This window comes from Haemaphysalis longicornis, unplaced genomic scaffold (assembly GCF_048455015.1).
Source record: "Haemaphysalis longicornis isolate Haplotype H1 unplaced genomic scaffold, Haemaphysalis longicornis Haplotype H1 scaffold_9, whole genome shotgun sequence".
Taxonomy (NCBI): domain Eukaryota; kingdom Metazoa; phylum Arthropoda; class Arachnida; order Ixodida; family Ixodidae; genus Haemaphysalis; species Haemaphysalis longicornis.
Genome location: NW_027526460.1, coordinates 5,154,894 through 5,182,078, shown reverse-complemented (window position 1 = coordinate 5,182,078; position 27,185 = coordinate 5,154,894). Strand labels below are relative to the sequence as shown.

Here is a 27,185-nt window from a genome sequence, read left to right as displayed (position 1 = left end):
TGCAGTGAAATAAAGTGCAAATACAGGGAGTTTGCAGAATGTAAGGGGTCCACTCCTAGCGCTATCAAGAGCGACGTGTTTTCTCTGTGTGTTTTGTCAACGCAGAGAATTGGATGAGGGAGTTCACCCTGTGGTGCCCTTCGTTCCACGTCCTCGTCTACCATGGCAGCCAGAAAGACCGGCGCGATCTGAAGTACGAGATTCTTGAGGGGGAATCCAGTTTTGACATACTCATCACAACGTGAGTTCCTCTGGGCTTTATTGGTGTGGCAATTGATGTGCTCATGTTTTGTGTCGCGTCCCACTCTTCAGCACAGTTAAGCGGTCGTTTTGTAGTGCCAGTTGCAACAAATTTGATTTTTAGCAGCGTGTTCAGAATGATTGGTCTTGAAAAATGAGCGATATTTGCAGGTGGTGTTTTTCTTTGTGTTAAACAGCATGTCACGACCTGGAAGCCATGCGATACTGCCACTTACGAGAGGGTGCTTTTGATTTAGATTCGTGAAGTTTTGATTTAGATTTATGTTTTCAACCACCCAATAACTGTTTTTGCCAGGAAAACATACAGTGGAATCTTGGTGATACGAATTCGGTTGATATGAATTTCGTTGTGATACAAATTTTCAAAATTCCCCGGCGAAAATCTATTGTATGCAATGTAAAAAAATTCGAATGATTCGTACGCATTTATCACTCCGGTGCGAGTGATACGAACACGCGAGCCACGACGACTGCAGCGTGGACGGGAGGCGGGAGTGTTGGTCCGTGCAGCCTTGGTTGCGCGCAGGCTCAAAAGCATTAGTCCTCCCCCGCTGACGGTAATCCTCCTCGTGAAGTGTTTACAATAGCGGCAGGAGAGGTGCTGTTCCGAACGAACAGAACATTTCGCCCTCTCAACGCCTGGTCTTTGTCCCTCCCTTCTTTTATCTCCTGCTACAATACCTGTTCCCTCTGTACCTTTCGTTTCCGCTGGCTGCAGCTTGGGTGCCACACTTTTTAAATAAACCACGGCAATCAAACGTTCCCTCATTACTGACGGTGAATACCTTCGCCATTTTGCCTTCTCCGTATTCCTCGCTTCTGAGGTCTATGCCCCGCGCTCTAGTTACCCTGTTGTCGCCTTGATGCGCAAGTGGCTGCGCCACTTGCGCATCAATTATGTTGAAGTGTGAAGAGCATGGAGCGTTTTCTGCTCACAAAAACGCGCTGCGCACGCCAAAGGCACGCGATGCCGCTGCAAATACCACCCGCATGCTGCGCGTGGCGTGGCAAGCAGCGGCAACATGGCAGCGTCACCGGCCGCGAAGCGGTGCGGGTAGCTTGACCGACCGCTTCTGACCGCTCTTTAAGATGCCACTTAAGGAACAAATGAAGTTGCTTGTACAGTAAAGGAGCTGATAATGTGGGCGAAAACAACACTATAAAGCATCGTCCGCGCGGCTAGGAAAAGCGCCAATCAAATATCCGCAACCGTGGTTAACCGTGGTAACCGCAACTGCGCAAACCTGGCGCGGGGCCAGCGGGCTTTCCGGAGCGTTTTCAAATTGCTGCCATGAAGAGCGCTCCTCCCACTGCCGCGCGCGTCGGGTGTCATTTTCTGAGCGATGTAGAATCTGTCACAGGAGCAAAATCGTCAACGCGCCGTGAAAATAACGCGCGCGCAACGCCGATGCGCACGAATCGCATGCTTTGTGCACGCACGTCGCGTCGACAATGAGCACGTGTTCTTTTCACTCCCGCGTTGACGATTCGGCCGGCACCCCGGTGCCAGCGTCTGCCTCGGTTGCCGTGAACGGCAGTGGGAGGAGCCTCAAGACTTGCGCCAATGGGGAGACGTGTGCCTCACGGCGGCAATTTCGAACCGCTCGCAGCAGCTGGCTGGGCCACCTCCACGGCGGTAATTTGGTGCGGATGGCATTTTATAGCGCAGTTTTCACCCACACTGTGAGCTCCTTTCCCGCATGAGAAATTTAGTTTACACCTTGAGCTGTGTTTTAACAAAAGGTTACAAGCGGCCGCTGAAGCTACTTGCACCTCATCACGGCAAGAGCCGACGCCATGTTGCCGCCGCCTGCCACATGCGCGGGACGATTCCATTTTTTCTCGTTTTCTGATGATACGAATCTTTGCGTGATACGAATATTTTTGCCGCCTCTTGAGATTTGTATGACTGAGATTCCGCTGTATATCCTCGGTATTCAATTGCGTGGAATGCATGAAGGCAACCAAGTGTGCGCCACCATATCTGTGGCCAAGCGTCTGTTGCTAGGCGACGTTGTGCGCACGGCCCCCAGATCAGGCACCCCTCTTCTTCTCCATGTAACCGTGTGAGTGCGCCACGTGGCCTCCGCGATCGCGGAGGCCACGGTGCGCGGTCGCTCGTTATGACGGGCTCCGCGGGATGGCGGCACTTGTCCAGCTAAGTACGACTGTGAAACACATGACTGTGTTTCACGTTACGAACTCTTCGCCGAACACAAAGTATTGCGTCGAGTTCACTGTGAGTGCGATTAATAACATCCCTGTTGGCGCCACAGATTAGAATCGGATTGGAACGGAGCAGATGACGCACGCCGGTGTATTTTTTTATTCGGCGTGGGGTCGCAGTGGCCCAGGCTGCGCCGTGTCCGTGGCGCATCGGCCATGTCTGTGGCCGTTTCCAGTGTTGCCAAGCAAAAGAAATTGACCGCTAAACTTTTCAACGAATACCATCTATACCGTACTTTCCGGTCTATAACTCGCACCTTTGTATAAGTCTCACCCTCAAAACGACAGTTCTCCCGAAAAAAAAAAAACATATATAAGTCGCACCGGTGTATAAGACGTACCAGTGTGCAAGACGCACTTGTTAATTACGTAAACTTATAGAGGATCAGTTCGTTAAAAGTGCGGCGAAAGTACATCGTTGCGGCGGCCACTGCATCTGAACGCATCCCCCGGTAAACAGTGCTAGACACATGCATCTACCGTCCAAAATCTAGACAGAACTAACTTCTCAGAAATGGTTTATTGATACACACAGATGACATGTATTTACAGACGGCGTTTAGGCAAAACCATCAAAGCCTTCTTCTTCCGACTCGCTAACAAATAATTCAGCAACTTCAAATGGGAATTTCACAGGCGCATCACTGTCGTCCTCCGACTAACTTATGTCTTCTTCGTCAACATCGTCACCGCTCGCGGACGGGATCAGCCCGGCCTTTATGAACCCAGCTACAACTATTGCGCCACATAAAGCGAAAACACCACGACGGACCGCCTGTAAATCCAACAGCCTCTGTCGCAAGTGTCTTCACCTTGAGACCGAGCTGCATTGTAGACGGCCCCCTGCCCTTGGTTCATTGCTCGAGCACCCACGTGCGCAGACGATCCTCGAGCTCGGGCTAGCGTGCTTTCTTGTCGCGGTTGGCCGTCTTTGTAGATTTCATAGTCTGGAGCATGCTGGTGGCTTTGCGCCAGTCCCGTATCATTTTTTCACGAACTTTGAACTGCCTTCCCGCTGCCCGGTTTATACAGTTAAGGGGGGACGCGGCTTTCAACTTCGGAAAAATGACCAAAACATCGTTTTTTTGAAACCCACATATTCGGCTTCTATGTTTCCTATTCTATGCGTCTGCAAAGTTTTTACGCTGAAAAGCGTCGCAAAGTGGCAGAAAAAAATACTTTTGTCAGGCGCGGTGACAAACTATCAGCGCAAAAGGGCGAAAAAACGGCAATTTTCGGAGCGCTCTATCTCCGCAACGGTTCCACTGAACGCGGCCATTTTGATATGGTTAGATCGGCCGAGCGATCGTCTTTCCGGTTCCGCTCGTCTCTTTTATCTTCGTTCATTCACAAACGCACAAACGGCAGAAAAGAAACGACGCACAAACGAAGCTAGAAATAGATGCTGAAGCGCTATTGGTCCTTCGGTCGGGGCGCAGAACAACGACCCTCCTGATTGGATGTCACGGGCGCAACGCAAGATGGCGGCCGCCTGTGCTGCGGAGCGAGCGGTTTGAGTTCATTTTCGCCGCTTCGCTCGGCCGAGTTTCTGTTCAATCTATGGTATTCAACACGGACGTTATCGCGGTGGGAATGCCAGAGATAACGAGCCAGATTACGGGAAGTTGTGTGGCTCGAAAGGAGGAGGTCATCGAACGCTTCGTGGTGCGCGTGACTCTACCGTCGCCAGACCCCGGAGGGTGACGCGGTGTGCGCGCTTGCGATAACGGTTCGTGAAGTGAACTTTTAGTCGGGTTTGCGATGTTTACACGCTTAGTTATTGCTGTGTTTTGACTGTGGCCTCGCTAGCCTTGAGAAAGAAACGGTCGACGCGTCAAACGCTGCGGCGCGCACGGCATTGCCGACGCGCATTGGAGCAGCACATGACTGGGCAACCGGTTACGATTGAACGGCAGTAGTTGTACTTAATGCCTGCGACGTTAGATTTAATCTTAAAAGCGACCTGACCAGCCATATCAGGTATAATCAAAGTTCGATATGTCGCGGTAAGCGTGCGCTGCGATGCGCGCGAGCCATATCGCCTTCCTTGCGCAACGTTTCCCGTGCACTTGTAATTTTCATGCAAACAGGTTTGAGTTAGTAATATAGGAATAAAAATATGTTCTCTGCATTAAAAATGTACGTTACTGTCGCAGCATTTAACAGTGATTTTTTAGTGAAATTATTGATACCATTGCTTAGGGCATACTGGCTTTGCTGCGAGAAATATTGGATGCCTTGAATGTCAAAAGTAGTAAAAAAATATGGTCTTGCATTGAAGTTGGGAGTCATGCAGAATACTCTACCAAGCTTCAAAATAGCTCATTTTCATCCTTTTGGTATGCAAACTTTTGGCAATGAACACCTGCACGTATGAGTACTAAGTTGCTGTGCCAGGCAGATGATAAAACAAAAAAAAAGCCAAAAATGTTCAAATTTAAGTAAAAAAAAATGTTTAACTTGTTGCCGTGGTGACAACACTGCAAAAGGAGGCTGTTCAGTGCGATACAGCCAACCAGCTAACCTACTTTGCATTGAAAGCCCATTGAAACCCATCTCCCTCTTCGTTTGGTCTGCAAAGTGCACCATGGGGTATGTACTCTTCACAGAGGAGCTGAAAATGATGTTTTCTAGAAAGAGAAAGGCTGTAAAAGGCACTCCAATTTCAAGGCAAAGCATTCCAGAAGCCCCATGTTCAAAAGGACATGAAAGGCTACAACCGTGACGGCTTTTGATAAGTGAAACCTATGTTGCAACTTCGGAAGCCGTTTTCTCAAAACAGTTTTTTTTGCCACCTGTGTCGCTTGTACCAGGGATTTCTTTGTGACCGCTGGGTCTATTTTGATTCCGTTTCTTGCATTACATTCCTTGATGAACAGTTCAGGTCGTGACACTCTTGGTTTTCCAGATTTGTTTTTCGTGATTTTTTTATTCAAATAATCGTTCACAGTCAACATGCCTATTGCACATTAACCTCTAAAAAAATGAAAACTAAAAAACATTGTGTTGTAAAAAAAAAAATTCTAAAACTGTCACGACCTCGTCCATTCATTTGGGAATGCAAAGCACTTCGAACAAGTTTTCTATCGTGTTTTATAAGCCGCTCAAGCTCGGTACAAGCGGAACAGAAAGAAAATTTAATACATAAAAAAGTTTTCAAAATATTAGTTTGAAATTTTTATGGTGTTATCACGGAAGCATTTCCAGTTGCTGTGCCAATTTTCATCAAAATCCACAAAGAAATAAAAAAGTTGATTTTGAAAGCCACGTCCCCCCTTAAACCTCGTCATAACGAGACGGGCTATAACGAAATAATGGATATAACGAGCAAATCGTAATTCCCCTTGAAAGTCCCCATAGAAACCAATGTATTTAAAACCTCGTTTTACCGAGGTAAAATTTCCCCGTTACGGGATATAACGAACAAATTTCGTTGAGAAATCAAATTTTGAGCTAATTTTACAACAGTGCGCAACGCGGATTTGAGACGGTGCGTGACGCGGCAACTGTATTAGCAGTTCAAAACTCCCGCCACGTGCGCAAAGCTGGCTGGCGCGCCATGCGGACGCTGCGCCCGCGAAGCCCCCCCCCTCTCCCTGCGCACGCCATGCAGACAATGGGGCCCTTCGATTTACAGTGTCGGACTCACCACGGGCTCCCTGAGAAGCAGTCCGACGTTCGATTTTCCCACGTATCCCTATGGCTTCGGGGAATCCGCGGACTATCCGCGGTGAGCTCGAGAAAAACCCCAATGCACACGGCGCGCGCGGTTGCGTCGCCTTCCTCCCCCACCCCTCCTCCCCTGTTCGTATCGCCGACGTCGCTGCGTAGTTGTGTGTGCGTGGGTTTTGGCAGTCTTCAGCCTTATCTTTTATCGTACTGCCGGCGTGATTCCAACAGCGCGAGTGCGACAGGCGGGAAGCGAAAGCGAAAAACTATCACTCTTGAACAGAAGGCGGCTATGATAAAAGCCGTCGCATCGGGCGCGAAGGAATGTAAGGTGCACTCCGTGGTAAGGTGGCAAGAGACTGACGTGTGGACGAGTACGCTGTCCACCATTGTGAGCAACCGAGATTACATCGTCAGCGCTGTTGCACATGGCTTGAAAAGAAGAGCTAAGGACGGCGTCGGAGGGACTAGATGCGGCGGACGTGCTGCGTCGCTACTGCGGCGCGCACGAGGGCGGCGAAGATGTAAGCCATCGCTCGCATCAGGAAGGTGCATCAATGTCCAATTACGGACTTCGTAGCCAAGTCTGTTTGAAATACGAGTTTTGAACTGCAAGAAAGTAGGTTCGTGACTTTTCCTTTTTACCTCCGGAATGTGTTTATTTTACTGACTATCGCCGTGCCGCAAGATGCTATTTCGCCCGCTTTTTGTTTTAGGTAACTACAATGCATAATATTTGCAGTAAATGTCGGCTACGGCTATAACGAAATATTGGCTATAACGAGCAAATCGCGGCGCCCCTTCAATTTCGTTATAACGAGGTTTAACTGTATGTTCTTGTGCAAATGCAACTGCACGTAGCTTGAACTTCGAATCGTAACTTTTTCGCCTTGCAGGCGGCGTCATGGTTAGTGAGAACTAAGACACGACGGATGCTACACCTGTGAGGGAAGCATGACGCAACGATCAGCGCAATGAAGGTGTCATGGCGGTCAAAAATGGAATTTACGCGAATGGAAGCAGCCCGAAAATTGAAACTTGTTATCAGCAATTTGTCATTTGAAAAATTAGCAGCACGTTTACCTCCTTCAGAGTAAAACTGTCTGTAATAATTTATGAGCTGTACTTTGTTTTTGCAACCCAATTTGATGTTACTTCGAATTTATTCTGAACTGTAGTTACTCTGTGTGGCGGAAGGAGGCGCGCGGTTGTCGCAGCCCATTATCATTGTTTTTGACCAGAAAAAGCTGCAAATTGTTCGGTTTAACGCCCAGAGGCGACATATCGGCTATAAGAAGCGCCATAGCGGTGGGCTTCGGATTCATTTAGACCATAGAGCTGTGTCTCTTAACGTGCGCTGACATCATGCAGCACACAGGCACCTTTTAGAGCGCAGACCACGTGCGGCCGCCACGAACCAGATTTATTCCATAACACCGGTGGATAAGACGCACCAACGAAAATTTCAGAAAAAAATTACGCCCACCTCCCCTCGCGGAAACCCTGGTGTGATGCGACACTGAAGGGGGCTCCATTGGCGTCGCATCAAGCAGTCGTCGGGTACGGCAAGAGAGCAAGCGCAAATGCGGACGACCGTCGACTGTCGACTAAGAGACCGGCCGGAGCGCGGCACTCCGCTTCTATGAGCAGCATGCTCGAAGGAGAGGAGACCGCGGAGAGAGAGAGTACTGCACATGCACACAGTGCACAGCCGCGCGCGGCACCGCGCGCAGCGCAATTGCAGATGTTGGGAAAGAGTGTTCGCTATCGGAGAGAGGAGAGGAGGCGAGCGGAGGAGAGACGCAGCTGTGCGGATGCGGACGACGGACGCACGGAGGACAGGGCCGCCGGCAAGAGATGCTCCTCTCAGCGTCGCATCTAAAAAATTACACCATCGTCCCGTGGGGAACCCTGATGAGGATGCGAAGCGTCGTGGCGGTTCTGTGTGGTTCCATTGTGTTGCCGTTATGTTGAGTGATCTCGTGTTTACTAGCGCCAGAGGGAATTCCGCGTCCGGGTCCACACCGGTGGCAAAGGCATGCAAGTACTGTTGTGTTACGGTGAGTAGGCGGTGGTTCCCGAGGTGCCGAAACTCGTCCATCATGTTCTTGTCGATGTTGTCGTCTCTGTGGTAGAATTGGTAGTCTCCGTCAGCGTTGGTGAGGTAAAGGTTGTTGACATTGGTGCACCGGCTGAGAGCTATGTACACGCCCTCCTCTTCGCAGCTTTGTCTTCTCCTTCTTCTTAGGGAAGATGACGACGGTGGTTGAACACGAAGCTATCTCGTAATGGATTTTTTGCTTGGCCAACCCCTAGGGGCATCCTGCCGCAATCATTATCAGAGGTGCTGCGGGCGGGGCGAGAGTAACGTACACTCCCTCCTCTTCGCAGCTTTGTATTCTTCTCCTTCTTCATCGGTTCCCCTACAAGAAGATGACGACGGTGGTTGAACGCTAAGCTATCTCGTGATGGATTCTTTGGTTGGCCAATCCCTAGGGGCATCCTGCCACAATCAGCATTCGAGGCGCTGTGGACGGGGCTGGTTGAGCTGCAAGGCGCGTGGCGCTTCCCGCCACAGCTTTCCCACGGGAAATTCAACATCCTCCTCTGAAGTTTTTAGTTCGTCGTTTCCATTGACGTTCAGCTTCGCGTGCCTTCGTTGTATCAGTAGCTTCTTGAATGAATGAGTTTGAATGAGTCAAGGACATAAGGCGCGTTCGTAGCACTTGCTCCTGTCCCGGTCCTGTTTGTTGTGTCCTGAAGGGCACTGCGTACCTCCCGTTGTGGCCAGAGAGTCGTGGGATCGAAACCGGGCGCCGCTAACTATTTCTTTTTTCTATAGTGTAGGGGGAGAGGTGCGGACAACGGACGGACGCCAGACATAGCCCCGAGCAAGAGATGCTTTGCATCTAAAAACTGCGACTTATACACCAGAAAATACGGGAGATGTTCCCTTAATGAGATCTCACTGTTCACAACTGTTGTGACGTCACAAACCATGGTACCTCAAAGCGTACGGGGCGGCGACACCCGTTTTCACGTTTCTGGCATTTTGTGTTGTATTAAGCAACTGCTAGTTGCGAGGGTAGTCTATTTAGATTCTCGGCATGGTTATCTATCGATACAGGCCAACTTCTTTTTACCCTTTAGTGTCCCTTTAGCCAGTGCCACAGCCTCTGATGGTTAAAACAGGGTACTATAGTTGGTGACAGCTTAACTCTGCAGCGGCTTTTCAAGATCAAAGGGATTTTGTGTTATCCGCAACCAATGGCGTCTCGCCGTTTGTGTGACGCCTGCGACGTACGTTTGAAAGGAGAACTACTTCCAACATGGCCGCGCTCGCTTCCCCACCGCTGCTGCGCTGTCGAGCGACAACGAGGTTGCCGAGAACCAACAGCTCTGTAGGCGATTTGTGTTATGAATGGGCTGTAGTGCATCAAGAAGCCGCTTATCGTAACCTGTCCCGTGTGTGTCTCGCCGCGTCGTGGTTTGTACGTACGTGAGGAAATCGTGGTGGCACTGGTGGGCTGTTTTACGTACTCGGAACGTCGTCAACGAACTCGATCTGAGAACGGCAAAGCGTCGAAGCTGCATCTGTTGCTGGTGTGATTGTGGAAATTGTGTCGGTGTAACGCAACCTTTGTGAAGAAATAATGCGATTTGCTTTCGTCTACGGCAGTAGCGGTGACAAGTTGCAAGCGTTTTCGTTTGTTGCTGTGAGCGTAGGCTGCGCCCGATGTTGAGCGCAGGCCTACGTGGTGTCCGTCCGGCCCGACGCGGATCGTGCAAACGTGTGCGGCGTGTTTTTTGGCCGGATATGGCCGCTCGTACAGCCGAACACGTTATTAAGACGATTGCCAAATCTTACAATGTAAGGTATCTTTCCTTGCCGATTCGCGCATTGCTTTAGCCTGCCGGGGTACGAACGGAGCAGCGGTGTGGCGTTTTTTTCCCCCTGGCGTAAACAGGTATGATTAAACCATTATTGCAGAGACTCGCGAAGAAGTAAACGTTCGTGCACAATTATCCGAGACTGGGTTGGGTTGCTTTAAGAAAATCGGTATGAACATGCCTTCCTGCGAGAGACGGGTGCCTATGGCGTTCTGTTTGTGCATTATCGAACATACAAAAGTATGAACGAGTGCGAGTATTGTTGAGGTAATCAAATGTGGTTGCGTTTCGTTTCTTGGCTCATTGGTTGGTCGTAATCATCAGTAGCATTTTTGAAACGTATAAGAGGGCTAAATAAACATCGAAACTGCATGATTGGTGGATTTTGAACCACGTCGTTGAAGGAAGCCGGAAATGTGTGGCCCCGCAACATGACCACGTAGTTTTTTATACATTGCCAAAAATACGCACGCGCGCAGCTTTTTACTATGCCTACTAAGCTTATGGTGTGTATGTTCCCATCGCTACACTAAGTGGCATCAGAGAAACTGACTATGCATGTACTGAGGCTGCGTATTTCGTGTGCAGTGTGGAATTCTCATAAGTGTCGTGAGCTGTTAAAGTTGTTTTGAAATAGCTGAATGCGTTTAGTAGGAATGAACCAATAGTTTATCTTCCCTTTATTTTCATGCAGTTTGTGTGATGGGCTTTATGAGTTATAAAAATTTGTCTATTGCAGCTGTGTTTCATAGTGATGGCTGTAGTTTAATGATTGCATTTTGGTGCTTGTGCAGTTTAAAGGAGCCATGAAGAGAAAACACAAGTTTGGTTCATTCAAAAGCTTGTCTCGTTAGAATCATACTGACACCACTTTTAACGTAAACTTCGCTCAAATAAGCTACATAATTAGGAAAAACGGGAATGGTCATGCGACCCACCAGCTCATTTCCCGCAACAGAACCTATGTCGTCACATGAGCTAAGCTCTGCGATTGGCGGAGGCTGGCAGAAGCAGACGCAAATTAGGTAGAACCAGAGTCCTTCAATGCTTTACTGGTCACGAAACTGCTCCGTAACTCAATGGGAGAGCTTCATATGCTGCGTTTGGCCGCCGCGCGGTGGCGCCACCCTCTCACTAAGGTCACTCCTCGGGCGGCGTTGCGCTGGCTCGAACGGCGGAGCCGCGACGAGTTGTGTTTGTTTTGTGCGGGAAAAAAATGTAACGTGCATATCGCGCTCTTGTGATGCGACTTAAGTAGTGCAACGACGATGTCGAACATGAGTTGCGTCCCGGGGTGTCGTTCCTTGTACAACGATACCACAGAAAATGTTTCCTTGTTCTTTTGACCGAGCGACGGGCAGCTGTGTGACAAATGGAGGGGCGCCATTCCAAGGCAAGCAACGGGAGATTTCAGCTTCGATTATAAGTGTACGACAGTGTGTGGAAATGCACTGTGTGTGAGAATGAAAAAAGCAATGTACCCTTTTGAGAGCATCGTGGACCTAGAATTGTACAAGGCTAACTTAACGCCGGATTTGTGTCATATCAGTCAGGTTGTAGCGGTGCTTCATTGCCTGTTTGCAAACTTGTATTACATTGCGCTCAGGCTCGCGTGTAAAAAAGCTTTGGGACGTCCTTGTGGTTTTACTTTTCATATTTCCGCGAATTATCCCTTAGGGTTCGTTTTGTTTGTTTTGTAACCGCGCTTGGCCGATTCCGGTTTCTTATCTGCAGTTTCAACCAGAGCGCCCGTTTGCTCTTTTTGTCATACGTCCCGTCGGGCAATATTGTTTAATATGGAAAGGGTACCACCTTGTCGCTAACTTGATTTTTTGTTTCTCCGATTCCATTTCCATGGATCTGAAATTAATAAGGTTCCAAGAGTATTGCATGCATAGCAAACGCCGCGCAACTCACTTTATCGACGTTCATCTGTTCACGTCACACTGCGGACTGCTTCTTCGACGTTTGTGTTTCATTCTAGTCTTTTGTAGTGCAGGAGATCGCTAGTTCGCTGCGTTTAGAAAAGCTTTGCGTCGTTCTTGGCTACGTGGCAATATTCTGTTTCCTCCGTGTGCTGCACATCGCAGCGCGAAAAAATAAATTTTTGTACGCTGGACCACGCTCTTTTGTTTCCCTTCGTAACATTGAAATTTTTTGTTGCGTGTGATAAAATCATTTTCATTGTTCTTTTTTCGCTTTCTGTTTTAGCAAGGATTGCAAAGCGTGGAAGCGGAAGGACACACGGTGTAACATATACAGGGTGTTTCAGTGAACACTTTCAAAAATTCCTGAAGGTAGGCTTTTCAAGAAAAATAGGAATTCTCTTAAGGAACAAGCTATCAGGTTCGGCGGACGTCAGCAGTTATGAGAAACATGCGAATTACATAGTTAATTAACTAAAACTGTGTAATGAACTTTTTAATTAGCGAAGTTTGGCGGTTATTGCCAGTGGCGAGTTTGTAGCCACGGAGACGACGATAACGGACCAGTTTTTAAAGCAAAGAAAAATGCACTCTGTAGAGCCCTGCAGCCCGCAAAAATCAAGTTTTTTTCCCCCATGAAACCGAAACGCAGCGCACATGGTGCGCCAGAAGTCTAGTGCAACTGCAACATCCGCTGATGACGTGTTGCAGTGACTGTGTCGCCCAATTCAATAAGGCTCTGGTGATTCCCCACGCTAGGGAATCAGCTGATATCAACTCCATCGCCTCTTGTATTTTTTCAATGATCAACGCTCCCTTTATACCATGGCTAGCGTTATCTTTTGTTTCGTTGGTAGGCGCAAGAAAGAGGCCAGCCATTGCCCACAACACGGTCGCCCGTTTCGGGAGTCCTAGTGGGCGTTGGCGACAATTTTGCTTTTCTTTTTTTATTGTCTCAACCACATCTGACGCGGCTACCAGACGTGCAAGATGTGAAACGTCACCATCCGTTTCTTTTTTTTTTTTTCGTTAGGTTTATTTGCTGTTCGTTTATAATCGCTGCGTGTTAGAAAGCGCATCAGACAAAGGAAAGATTTGTTTGCTGGGCGAGGAGGGCTTTCGCGGCTGTGGCTGCTTGCTGAGGCTTCCTAGCTGGGGAAAATTGCACTTACATTTCGAATTCGCCGCCACATTCATTGAAACACGTCACCAGCCGACGTTGTGTTCGCTCAAGACTTTTAGCGCTCCTTCAGCGCCGAGTTTCGTTTTTGAGCGGAAAACAACGGCAGGTTTCCTCACGCTACAGGGCTTTAATTTAAACACCGACTTTTTCGTTGTTTTAAAAACTGATATGAAATCGCCTTCTGTGGGGCCACAAAATCACCATTGACAACAACCACCAAACTCCACTAATTAAGAAGTTCATTAGGAGAGTTTAATTACCCACCTAACTAATGTGCACACCCTTGATACTATCTGGCGTCCGCCGCAGCTAGCAATCTCCTTCTGAAGAGGGTTTCTTTTTTTCTCGAAGAGCCTATTATTAAGAATTTTTGAAAGTGTTCGCTGAACCACCCTGTATCTCTTCGTGTTTTGATCCTTCGCGTTTCTGCAGTGTTTTTAGATGTTTTCAAGTATGTACACACTCATCGAAACGACAATACTATTGGGCTAGCTCTTTTAGCGTTCTGTGCATTCCAGAGCAATCAACGGATTCATTAAGCGTAGTCTGAACGACGCGTACTTGGTTTCTTTCAGTTTTTTTAATGTATTATCGATAGGCCCGCAGCAGCCCGTGACTACACAGCTACCGCATGTGTGGTATTTACAACTTTTATTTAAGAAAAGAAGCAATATAGATTTAAAATGCGTAAACACGACGGCGCAGCGCTTGTGCCAGAGCACACAGAAGCCGTTGCCGTTCGCGGCCGCAGTTTACGGTAACTTACTTCGAAAAATAAAACCCCATTGAAGGCAGGTGATTAATACAATAACTGGACTATTCATCGCTAACTACTACGAAAAAAAAAACGCAGTTAATCAGCGCGCAGACACCAAAAGCAGCGAGCGTTTGCACGCCAAGAGCTGGCCAATACGCCGCACGCGCGGCGGCTGGATGACCTTCGTGTGGAGGTGGCGCCTGTAGCGGCGCGCGCGGTCCCTATATGAACCGAGAGCCGAAGTTTCGTGACCAGTAAAGCATTGAAGGACTCTGGTAGAACTTACAAACTAGACGAACGAGCGATTTGCGCTTAAATTTAGGGCACATTCTTTACAAAGCAATAAGAATGATGGGACAAACAGTGGAAGTTACGAAAGCACATGTAAACATAGAAGTACTGATGCGTTCTGCTGTTCGTACTGCGCACAGCATGCTTGGTTTAGCTGCACAGCACTACAGGGCTTGGGGTTGTCTCAGACGACACTGGCCGATTGACGCAAGCAACGGTGTCTTACGTGACCCCATTTGTCGAGCGAGCACTGTTTCAGGGAACGGATGTTTTCTCCCAGAACAAAAACAAGCCAGGTTTAAATGTGCGCAAAAACAAACCAAACGCTTGCCACGGTATGGTGGTGCCATCTAGGTTACGGAACGTAAAGAAACGCGGGAACAAACCAACACCGCTGTACAGGGTGAAGACAACCTTTGAACGGTCCCGTGCCGCCGCAATTGGGCCAACGGGCTCAACGCGTTATTCTTGTCGTTTCCCACGAGACCTAGCAACGCGAAACAGACAACATGATTCAAACTTCTTCAGTAAACCGCGTTGCGGCGATAATTTTAGCGCGGTTTTGACACAATGACTTGCTTCGGCGGCGAGCGAGCAACTGAAAATGGCGGCGCCAGCGTATACGTGTCTCTACCCTGTACGGCGGATGCGTGAATGAAGGGACTCTAGGCTGCAGAGCGGTCGGTTCCAGTAGTAGTATTAACTCTATGGTTCCAGTGATGTCACTTGGGACCACGAAAACGCACGATTGAGCGGGAAAATCAAAATTTTAACCTAAATTGTTTAATTTCTCAGTGAATAAAGCACCGTTTGTATCCGGACAAGCGCTGGGGGCACTATAAAACACGAAATCTTTCGAATAAAACCAACTTGCATTTTTTCTTCATGGCTCCTTTAAGTTTCAACAAAGGGGTTCAGTGTATTGGCAGACATTCAGATTTCCAGTGTCTCTGTCATGATAGACTGTTATTATACAGAGTGGAGGACATGTTTGAGCGTCTTATCATGGAGCATACTTTAATTTAGGTTCAACACCGCTTCCCACTTTTAGATGTTTTTATTGTTCCAGCAACTGTGGAGAGCCTTCAAACAGTGACTGAAGGTGGTTCAGGTTGAAGAGCTGCAGTAATAATTGCTAACACTTGTGTATCAGGTAGAAATAAGGTATGTCAACCCTTCAGAATGCTATGTTCATACTTTTCAAGCATGCACTGTTGATTCTGGTTATACAGCTGCAAGAATAATAGAAAGCAGTGATGCGGCATATCAAAATGGTTCAACTTCAGGCCTCCAGAGTGTCATGTCGCTGCTTTCTGTGCGCACTGTTGCTTCCAGCTGGTTCAGATGCAGTGAAAATTGGAAAAACTTACTCAGCAGGTCGCAACGATTTTACGTCACTTCTACAAGATGCTATGTAACTCCTTTGCAAGGTTGAACTGTTCCTTCTGACTAGAAAGCTATGGTAAGAAGTGAAAGCTCTAATAGAATACGTTAGAATGTGTTTATGCCACGCCTTCAAGCTGTGATGTCGCTGCTTTTTATGCACACATTGTAGCTTCTAGCCATGAAGTTGTGGTGAGGGTTGAAGACACTTACATAGTACGTTAGAATAAATTCATGCCACGCTTTCAGGCTATGAAATCGCTGCTTCTCTCGCACACACATTGTAGTTTCTGGCCCTGAAGTTGTGGTGAGAGTTGAAGATGCTTATGTAGTACGTTAGAATGAATTCATGCCACACCTTCACGCTGTGAAGTTACTGCTTTTCACGTACACACTGTTGCTTTTGGCTTTAAAGCTGCATTAGGCATTGAAAACACTGGTTCAGCAAATCAAATTGGATCCAATGTCAGGCTTTCAGGGTGCCACTTTACTGCTGCTGGCTGGAAAGTGTGGTAAGAATAGAAAATGCTTGTGCAGTAGCCCATGACACCTTGACAAGGGGCAGTGAGAATTAAATATTTCTTCTCCCTGTTCCAGTTTGGTGCTCTGATTGGTTTCAGAAGTGGATAAAATGGAAATGCATGCATGGAGATGTTGGTACATTTGTAAATAATTCACTTAGATCTCACGTTCATACTCATATCATTGAGCCTGTTGAGTGTGGTTGTCTAAATAGGTGCAGTAAGAATTGAGTGCACTTGTATAGCTGTTCGTTCAGGTTTCGTATGGGGCAGTCAGTGTTCGACGTCACTGTTTGATGTACATAGGGGAAGATTATTGGCTTCGGGAAGATTATCAGAAATTAAAATGCTTCCACAAAAGCTTGACATGACATGGCTGCAAAGCAACTACATGTTGAACCGAATATTTTCTTTATGTATGCTATTTCAAAAGCCTCATCAACAATAAAAATATCTTCACGGTAGGCTGCTGCACATCAGTGTAAAGCCAATGAAAGTTGAATGTAGCACAACTTGGAAACAAACTTCGGACGGATGCATTTGTAGGTCACTATTCGTTTTTTTCCTTAAAAGCTCGCAACAGTAATTTTTTTAGGCGGCTGCTAGTGCTTAAGGGTGTTTTTCTATCAATTTTCACCGTCAGTTGGGGTTCTCTGCGTTATCATTCCACTGTAAACTGCGCGGTGGTGATATGACACTAAAGAAACGCCGGCAGCTCTTTTATTACATCGCCGGGAAACACCTCGGAAATGGTCGCCTGGATTGAAAGCATGACACTGTATACTGTCAATCGAACCAACTGACGTAGAGCGTCTTGCCACTCGCGTGTCTCGTGAAGTAGAAATGCTTAGTCTTGTAACGTTTCACATCCCGCAGTTCTCTGCTCGCGCCATACGGTGTTGTCGTCTCGTTTAAGCGGAATAAAATAACACTTGTTTCTTCGCACCTACAGCTGATTTCGCAAGGCAGGACACCTTATGCGGCATCGCGACCTCCACGGTTGCGTGCGTCGCCGCGATAAGTGTTTGCAGTGCGTCACTATGTTCGAAACAGTCGCATAGAACAATGCGTGGCCCGTTGATATCGCGGCCGATTTCTGAAAGACACCGATGAATTTTCGCCGCTGGTTTCCTTTTCACCCTGGGCTTACACAGTCCGTGCACTGCATCCAGCCATTGCGGCGACGAACCGCCCCTTTCTTCCACCCTGCGTTTACGACGCTTGATTTAGCGGTGATGATGGCTGTGGAAGATATTGTACCGACTACATTTCTTGGCAATGATTGCACACGCGAAGTGAAGAAATAGTCGAACTGCGACGAGCCCGACAAAATATAATGACAACCATTATGTTGATTATGTTTCTCCAAGCAGACGACGGCTAAGCGACGTGCAGCGGTCGAAATTCGAACTATTCAGACCCAAAAAATCGTGTGCGCGTTGTTTATATGTTTATTTCTGTTGTCTAACAGTAAAACAATCACAGATAGCTTTGATTTAAGCATAAAATACACCGGGAATAGTTTCTATCAAGAATAACCTTTGTTTTAGTGAGTAATTTTTTTTTCTCCTGAGCAAGTTTTCAATGAGGATGACTTTTCCTTTTTCCTGTGAAAATCATTCATTCTTCGGAATGAAACATATATAAACGACATCATAATCAGATGGTTATACTGTCAGCCGCTCATATTAGTAATCATGGGTATAAACAGCTGCAATGTAACGAACTATTTTTTATAACCGCGGAGAGTCAGGTAGCGGCCAAACAACGCTTGTGGGCGGAGCTGCACTCTCACCCTGTCATCAACTATAGAAAGGTTCATCCTGAGAATTCTTATTTAAAAGGGCCATGCGGACAAAATACAAGTTTGTTTTATTCAAAAGATTTCGTGTTTTATCACTAGCACTTCTCCAGAAAGGATGCCGTATTCACTGAGAAATTAATTTTATGTTAAAATTTTGGTTCTCCCACCAAATCATGGGCTTCCGGGACGTCAGCAATGAAGTCATAAGTGTGCGCATTCAAACGAACTTCCAGTGCGTCATTAGGCTCTGCAGCCTTGCTTATTGTCAGTCCTCCCAGATGGCGCTACCATACTCATCCACGGACCGTTGTTTGCCATGCTTTGTTTTTGACCATATTTGCACCTGGCTTGTTCTGGTTACAGTAGAAAGTAATCGTTCTGTAGCACATGGGGTAAGCTCGACAGACAGGGTCACGTAAGACATCGCTTATGCCAATAGGCCGGTGTCGTGTAAGACAACTCCAAAGCAACGGACTGCTGTGCAGCTAAAACAAGCATAGTGTGCTCAGTACTAACAGCAATGCGCATCGGTACTTACATGCTTACGTGTATTTTTGTAACTTTTGTTGTTTACCGCACCATTCTTACTGCTGTAAAATGAATATGCATTACATTTAAGCGCAAATAGCTGGCTCGGTGAGCTTATAGGCCATGCCTAATTTGCGTTTGATTTTGCTGGCCTCAGCCAATCGCGCAGCTGGGCGCATATGACATGATAGGTTCTGTTGCGGTAAATGAGCTAGTTTGTCGCATGGCCATTCCCTTTTTTTCCTAATTATATAGCTTATTTGAGTGAAGTGTGTGTTAAAAGTGGTGTCAGTATGGTTCTAACAAGGCAATCTTTTGCATGAACCAAACTTGTGTTTTGTCTGCATGGCCCCTTTAAGCCAAGATGACACATTTAAGGGTTGCGGAAGAAGGATGAAACATAACACTAAGTTGGAATTTTTTTGTGAGGCATGGTGCTTTCTTTATGGCTAGTTACTGCATTCATTCCACCGACCCTATGCCACCAAAGTAGATGGGATTTTGTCCTGTGTGCTTTTACTGAAGTCGCAAGCTGCTTGCCTCTCACCGTTCTTTCTTTTTCTTTGCAATGCATCTGCAGGTACAACATGATATCGGGCAGTGGGGAGGACCGGAGCCTGTTCAAGAAAGTACCTTTCCATTACGTCATCTTTGACGAAGCCCACATGCTGAAAAACATGACCTCCCAGCGCTACGCCCACCTCATGAAAGTCAACGTAGGTGGCCGCCCCTTTCCTTATTGTGCTCTTTTTCTTGACCTGGACTTTTTCCCGCTCTTGTGGGTGAATAGGTTAACTTCCGGAAAAGGGAAATGCCTTGACATATCAACATAATAATGGATGCCATGATTTGAGTGGGGCAACACATGATAGATGTTTTGTTGGTTGTCCTATGGTGCTCATTGATGGACTGTATTTCTGGCTGTTAATTGGGCTGCTTGTGAAACAAATTGCTCTTGAAACCATGCTCTGGAAAATTTCAATGGAGTAGGAGGAGCAATTATTGTACGGGAATTGCGGAGTGAAGGTTGGATGATTGAATCAAAAAAAGGGAGAGAAAAATGGGCACTCCTGGTAACCCTTTGGGCAGAATTTGTTGTTCTGAGGCCTGTCCTAACTTTCAAAGCTGCACCGTGGCATCCTTTCAGCATGAGAGATCCACATTTTTTTATTATCTTGAAGATGCTTCTCGGTGCAGTTTGCCAGGCTACATGCAGCTTGAATGCGCGCTGTAGCAGTTGTGTGCAATCTGTCAGTGATGTGGACATACCTGCCAACTCTCCCGAATTGTCCGGGAGACTCCTGAATTTTGACCTAATCTCCCGATTGTACGATAGCTATCTCGAATCTCCCGAAAAGTAGCCGCCACATTAGAGGCTTTTTTTTTTTTTTTTTTTAATCACGTGCGTACGTCAGCCTTTCCTGCTGCGGGAGAGCAGCTGCGGGAGAGCACTCGCCACTATACTTCTAGTTTATTGTAACCATACTGTAGAGTACCGCTAAGTATATTCTAGGTATTATAGACTGCTATAGAGTACCGCGCATCTAGGCGAAGGCCGGCCGCGAGATGCGCTCGCCACCGTACTGAATGAAGGCGAGGAAAAAGGTACCACAACTTTCGCGTCTGTCTGTCGTAGCTGATGTTCCACGCATAGTTTTGGCATGAAGCGTTGTTGCGAGTGCTTCGAGAGTGTCTCCGTTAATGCAGCGTGTTGACTTGAAATTTGTCGTAACGCCGGCCACTTCGGATCGCCAACTGCCAATGGAGATCGGTTGGTTCGGTGGAAGGGGGGCATGTGCGCCACGGCGGCGGCGCCGATCGAGGCGGCTGTGGCCGTGTGTGCGGAAATCTGTTGCGAGCGACCTCCGCAAGGATCGCTAGCTACCACCACTGAAAACAGGTCTTTCATGAACGCGGCAGGCAGGGATCTTGCTATAGGAGTCGTTGTTTAGAGCACGACCGTGTTTGGAGGAAGTGCGAGCGCATTTTGTACGCTAGGCCTACGCCGCCTGCCTAGGCGTCAGTTGCATGTTTTCCCGAATTCAATTGTAAGGTTGATGGCGCTGTCAAAAGCAAAGAAGAAGTACTTGCAAGTATTTCTGGACTCATACACAGCTGAGTTTCCATGCTTCATGACTTCGCGGAAAGGTGACAAGTACGGATTCTGTACCACGTGTGCCTGCGATGTGAGTGTTTCGCACGGTGGCAAGACGGACATAAAGGGTCACATCGCTTCGCAGAAGCATCAGAACTACGTTCCTGCTGCGTAAGGGCAGGGCAACATCGAACGTTTCTTCCAAAAGAGCTGCGAAGACAGTGCGATCCGCGCGGAATGCCTGTTCACGGGATTTCTTGTTGAACACAACTTGCCGCTAAGCATAAGCAATCACGCAGGACTGTTGTTTCGGAAAATGTTTCCGAAGTGCGAGGACGCGAAGCGGTACGGGTGCGGACGTACAAAAACAACTGCTATCGTTGGGGAAATGGCTGCAGATGCTGAAAACACAATAGTGAAGGCACTGAAACACCGTGCTTTCGCAATTGCAGTGGACAGAAGCAATGACAATGGGTCGCAAATGTACCCAATCGTGGCAATGTACTACGTCGAGGAATCGCGAAACGTGGAAAGCCGACTGCTTTGTGTGCAGGAACTCCATGGAGAGGCCACCGGGTGGACGCACTCAAATCGCGTGATATACCGGTTGAGAACTGCATTGCATTTTCTGCCGACAGTGCCAATGTGATGGTCGGCAAAAAGAACAGCGTGGCAGCTGTGCTTAAAGAAGCCCAAAAAATTTGGTAGTTGTTGGCTGCCTGTGTCACCTCATAAATCTTGCGGCTGAGAAAGGAGCCGCGTGCATACCTGCAAAATATGACGAGTTGCTCGTGGACATCTCCTACTACCTCGAGAAAAGCGCCAAGCGAAAAGACAGGCTTGTTGAGTTTCAAGCGATGCACAACACAGAGGTGTGGAAGATTTTGAAACACGTGCCAACGTGGCGCCCACCGGCGGAGTGAGAGTGCACTGCGGCACGGGCCCGCAGATGTTGGGAGAGAGTGTTCGCTATCGGAGAGAGGAGAGGGGGTGAGCGGAGGAGAGACGCAACTGTGCGGACGCGGACGACGACGATGGACGCAGGACAGGACCGCCGACAAAAGATGCTCCTCTCAGCGTCGCATCTAAAAAAAAAAAAAAAAAATCCCTTTTTCTCTCTCCCCTTGCCCGTTGCGGTCTCCCGAATTTTCATGTTGCTAGGTTGGCAGGTATGAAAAAAAGAGGGAGCAAGGGGAACCTTATGGAGAGCCAAAATGAGCCTCTGCGTCGTCAGGGTCTTCAGTTTAAGACTCCACTGCTGGAGTCAGCTCTCTTTGCCTTTTCTATGGCGGCAAGTCGGAAAGAGCTGGTCAGCTCACTTTCCTGCTGCTCTAGACGGGATGTCCGGGTGGTTACTGTGACCTCCCCAGACAGCATGAAAGTGTGGTCGGGGCTTGTCAGTGAACACTGTGGCGGGTGGGGGGTCATAGAGAGTGGGATGGAGGGCTTGTGCTGGTTTGGAGTTACTTCAGGATGGCTTGTTGTTCTTTTGTGGCCTCATCAGTGACTCAAGGGTAGAGTTGTCTCGTGACATCGGTTGTCCTGTGTGATGCCTGCGCGTGTGAGAGGGGGTTTCCAGGTCCACTGGGACTCTTCTTGCGCTGCCCAGTGGGTGGGTTCTTGTGCCAGGATGTGGGGGTCCAGCTTGTTGCGAAAAGTGTAGTGGGTGGAGCAAAAGGTTTTTGGGGCTGCACTTGCTCGGTTATGTGTGGGAGAGTAGAATGGCCATCTCTTGTGCCTGTTGACTATTTGGGGCCTGTGTAGCCTGCTCTGCTAGTGGCTGCGCTCCTCCGAGTCCTCCTCCTTTGCGGAGCTGCCCCTGTTGTCCCGGTTGCAGGCCAAGCGCAAGGTCCTGCTCACGGGGACGCCCCTGCAGAACAACCTGGTGGAGCTGATGTCCCTGCTGACCTTTGTGATGCCCAACATGTTCGGCAAGAAGGCCGACCAGATCAAGCTCATGTTCTCCGCCGCTTCCGTGAGTGCTGCGGGCCGTAGGACACCATGTGCGCCTGCCTGGCTGTGCCCAAAAATTTGGCCGTGCGTGTGTCATGGCATGCCCATCATCCTCATCATCATAGCCCATCGTAATTCGGGGGAACATTCCTCAGTAGCACAGTGGAAACATGGGTGGCGTGTGAAAGGATAATAGGTCAGAGGGATACCTGCTCCTATACTGGGGCAACTTAAAAACGACAATGGAAGTTGCCTCTGTGCCTCATTACCACAGCCGGCTGTTACTCCGTGCGGTGCAAAAAATAGGCTGCAAAATTTCACCCTGCAGGAATAGTGTTCGCCGTACTTTTGTTTTACACTTTACGCTAAAAGCTTTGGTCGATATTGATTCCTTATTACCTAATAAATTGTGCTGCTGAGCATGAGGTCGCGGGTTTGATTCCCGGTCGCGGTGGCCGCTTTTCTGATGGAGGTGAAAAGCAAAAACGCCCGTGTGTACGAGATTTCGGCACACGTTAAAGATCCCCAGGTGGTCAAAATTAAGGGGGACGCGGGTCTTAGAATCCCGAAATTTGGCCGAAAAATCGATTTTTTTTTTTCAAAATCGCCATTTTCAGAAAGTAGAGCTATTTTTCTCCTGGTCAGCCAAATATCCAGACCCAGGAGTACGCAGTTGAGCCATAATGTCAATTTATAGCACCGACGACCAAAATCGGCCAAGATTCGACGCGAAAATAGCATTTTTTCGACGACTCGCCACTCGGGTTCTACAGGCGCTGTGGCGTCCATCTTGGTCTCATTCGGAAGTCCGTTGGTTGTAAGTAAAACCGAGGTAGAAAAGAGACGGAACGCGCCACTCAATTGGCTACTGACTGCACGTGACCGTAGGGCACAATCTCATTGGCTGGGCGCCGTGGGTCGTCTGCTCGGCACACACATCTTAGTGCAACGGCTCATGTACTCGTCTATGCAAGGACCGGCAAAAGCCCCGCACGGCGTAAAAACAAAGTAAATAAGTCTATTGATAACCGAAAGGAAGAACAAGCAGTATTAAAAGCGCCTGGAATACTCTTTTCTGCGTGTCTGACGACGACTTATTGCAAGAACGGCGCTGAGACGGAGGTAGGCTTACCGCACCTGCGGGCCGCCGAGATGACAGCGTAAGCGATATGATTACGCCTGAGGGTGCACTAAGGTGCGTATATCTTTAGATCAGCAGCAAATATAAAGAAAAGAAATGATGAAGTGAAGAATGTCGCTTGCCGTCGGCGCAAAGGAAGCATGGTAATTCTGTTATCAACGATGCCGCGGCGGGTTGGCCCACATCCCCGCGCGCGCTTCCTCATCGGCAAGTTACCGTAGAGATGAGCAATTTGAGAATGATAAATGCTCGCACTGTGCACAACGTGCGGGGATGGCGTGATATGGGAGTAGAATAATCGAAAACGTGATTATCCCACCTAGCCAAGTGCATGCACATCACTCACAGAACAGTGTGGTGCATGCCATTACCAGCCCCTTCGTTGCAACTCATTTCGCGCGATGCAAATTGCCCTGGAGCCAATTTGATTGCAACGAATGAAGCAGTAACATAACAAAATAAACATTTACAACTGTGGTGCATGATCGGCACCTCAGCCTTGGTCGCCAAAGAGAGACGGCACTGCCAACAGCGTAAAAATTGAAGCAACGTTCTGCCTTTGCTTTTGTTCAGTTTTTCTGCCAAGTGCCATCTGTGTACAGAGGATTTCATAATTTTCCCATCAACTGATTTCAGCAAACTTGGTACGCTTGTGTTGAGCGAAAAGAAAGCTACATTCTAAAGCATTTCTCTTTTTCACATGCTCAATAAATAAAACTGTTTCTTGTAGTAAAACTTCAACTGCGATTTTCTCAGCTTCCCTTATTTTGCATATGTGTTTAGCCTTACAGAAGTTTTCAGGTTGTTTTTGTCAAAGGGTTTCTATAAACGTTATACTGTTGAATTCGGGATAAAATGAACTGCATGCTGACGCTATTTTAATTGGCTGAATTTGCCTCGAATAATTGTTATGATATGAGCTCATTAAGTTTTCTGAAAACTGTACTTGGCATAATTAGACTAATTCTATCCAATCAACTATCTTTACAGGAATACAAATAGCATCAGCATGCATGGCAGGTCTTAAGCTACACATTCATACCATTTATTTTCAAAAAATTTGAATAAAAAGCCCCTTAACAGCCCGTAAGAAATTACTTGATCAGACTCTAGTATTTGCTTTGTAACTCAAAAAATAATTATGCCACATGAAAATTAATTACATATTTGAAATGAGGAAAATTAAAAACATGTGCAGTGATTTTCATTATCATTGACCAATTAATAAAAAGTTCATTTCAAGACCCTCGTCTCCCCTTAAGGGGGGACGTGGGGATCGAAGCTAACTTTTTTATTTATCAGCAGATTTTGATGAAATTTGGCACAGTTGTTAGTCATTTTACAAAACCAAAACTGTGAAAATATGGTTGCAATATCTCAAGTACTTTTTTGTTTACAAAATTTTTCCGCTTTCGGTTTTGCAAGATGGATGCAGACCTGTAAAATTATGCTAGAAGATCTAGCACACACTCATAGTACACCTAAACATATACTCCACACAATGACATTCCTATAATTTTTTTAACCTGACAGAATTTTTTTTAATTCTCGTTAGTTGTCACCTAGTCCTGCTGCATGGAAATTCTCACCGCGGAAATAAAAAAATAACAAATTAGCAAGACTAAAATTTTGAAAACAAAACATGTCATTGTGTGCAGGAATGTGCAAGGAGTGTAACAAAACAAACGGGGTAAAAATATTCAAAGCGGTTGTTGAGATATCGACATTGCAAGGTGACCTTGGAAGTGAAAAAGAAGTTGCGAGAAAAAGCTGTTCAAAGTTTTGAGTCATGTTTATTGGCTTAGAAACCACCGGCCTTGTAGTTGGTTGTGTCGGGTCTGTCTCTCTTCTTCTTTGACTTGTTTTGCTTGTCTTCATGGGCTTTCTGCGCCCTCTTCTTGCGCAAGGCATCCTTTTCGGCCGCTCTACGGAGTCCATGTCCCGCAGGCTGCACACCAAGTGAGGTGCAGAACTCTCGGTACGCACGAAGGGTGCCACTATTGAACCGGCACACTGCCTCGCTTACAGCAGTCTCTACTGCAATGAGGGAGGCATGTTTGTCCTTCGGCATGATGGACCAGATGACAGAGTGCAGGCTTTCTGAAGCATTTTGAGTTTTTTTCCCCTTGCAACGCTCGAGCAACTGCGGCTCGGAGAGGCGCTTGAAAACTGGCAACATGGCAGCAGCCACGTGTGGCTTCAGCTTGTACTTGTGAGCAGGCTGCGGTTCATCCTTAGCTTCTGCTGCTCGATGCCTGCACCAACTGGTCGGCCCCGCAGGACAGAGCTCGTGGTGCGGTTCTTCGTCTGTGGAGGTGATATGGTGAAATGTGGCCATGACCGCCCTCTGCATGTCTTGCACGTTGTCGCTCCCTCTCAGGGCCTGTCCATAATAGCTCGTCAGCCGCTTGATGAGGTCTTGCGTCAAGCCCCCTCGGCCGCCAAGTGGCTGGTCCCTGTCGCTCTTTGCGACCACGGAACGCAGGTTCGTGCCCATCCTTTTTTCCACGTGATTTACGCAGTCCTCCTTAGTAAACTGGATGAAACCGTACGTTCTGTCTTCGCACAGCGTCCAGTATGTGCGGCAGTCTCCATCACACACGATGGTTGTGTAACGAAGATCGTACTTTTCCAGAGAACGACGGAAGAGCACAAGTGCGGCCTCCACCTCCATCTTTCCAGACTTCACGTCTGTGTTCTTTTGACACTGGTGCGTCTGCCTCCACTCATTGTAGTTACTGTCACCTGGCTTCGGGCCCAACGTGCACCCATGGCAGTAGTTCGAGAGAACCACAAAGTCCAGCACTAGGCCACTGTAAAATTCAATCACAGCCCCTACGCCAATGTGGCTACTGTGACCCCGGGTCATCCAAGTCCCATCATATATGACTGTGATGTTCTTTGTGTATGTTGGGTCCATGTCAGTGTAGATGCCTTTCACAGCTTCAGCAGCATCAGCGCACACGTTAGTGGCAGATTTGTTTGCAGCTGGCCCGAATTTCGCTTTCAGGTGCCCCTGAAACGTCTTCTGATGGAGGCCCCTATAAGACACATTCATCACGGACCAAAAATCCGTAAGGGCAGTAGCACCTTTCCCTATGCTCTTTATGGCCTGAACAGACCTCAAATTCACCTCGAAGGCCCGGCTTCCTTCTTCTCTCGGCGACGACCACTGAGCTTCTGCGGCTCCGCATGCGGAACAACGTAAAGTCATCTTTACGGCAAGGCCAAGCCTGGTTTCTGGCACTACCTCTATAGCCGGTTGAAAACACTGATGGCACAGCGTTTTACTGAGCAGTGAATTCAGAGCAGAAATTTGCACAAGAAGAAACTCATCAGAGTCCGCCGCCGCCGAGCTTCCTCCGTCGGCCGTCAGCCGAAACTTGCGTTCGGTTGCCGGCACAGAACAAAGGGACTCGCGAACAGTGGCGGCAGTCACATTGAGCTCCTCCGACGAAATGAACTCAGGTTCCAGATGCACTTGAATAGTGCGACTGTTTCTGCTGCACGGTTCATTTTCAGTGCCGGTAGACGTAGGCGCTGGAACCACACTTTCG

The 27,185-nt window shown here is 47.8% G+C and overlaps 2 protein-coding genes across 4 annotated transcripts in view; one reads left to right on the top strand and one right to left on the bottom strand.

Moving 5' to 3' along the window:
* LOC144152287 (SWI/SNF-related matrix-associated actin-dependent regulator of chromatin subfamily A containing DEAD/H box 1-like) overlaps nt 1–27,185 on the top strand; it is a 55,872-nt gene that overhangs the window by 10,467 nt on the left and 18,220 nt on the right. For all 3 annotated transcript variants that reach the window (XM_077683529.1, XM_077683528.1, XM_077683527.1), the window contains exons 8-10: nt 106–241; nt 19,020–19,155; nt 22,372–22,509. In XM_077683529.1, the coding sequence (XP_077539655.1) occupies nt 106–241; nt 19,020–19,155; nt 22,372–22,509 (410 nt within the window). The remainder of the gene's footprint in view (nt 1–105; nt 242–19,019; nt 19,156–22,371; nt 22,510–27,185) is intronic.
* Nucleotides 24,889–27,005, bottom strand: LOC144152292 (uncharacterized). The gene has a single exon (XM_077683537.1). It carries the CDS (start codon nt 26,840–26,842, stop codon nt 25,430–25,432), a length of 1,413 nt encoding a protein of 470 aa, XP_077539663.1. The 5' UTR covers nt 26,843–27,005; the 3' UTR covers nt 24,889–25,429.

What these genes read in the sequence shown, in the direction of transcription:
- LOC144152292 (XM_077683537.1), bottom strand. Translation starts at nt 26,842, where the DNA reads ATGACTTTACGTTGTTCCGCATGCGGAGCCGCAGAAGCTCAGTGGTCG.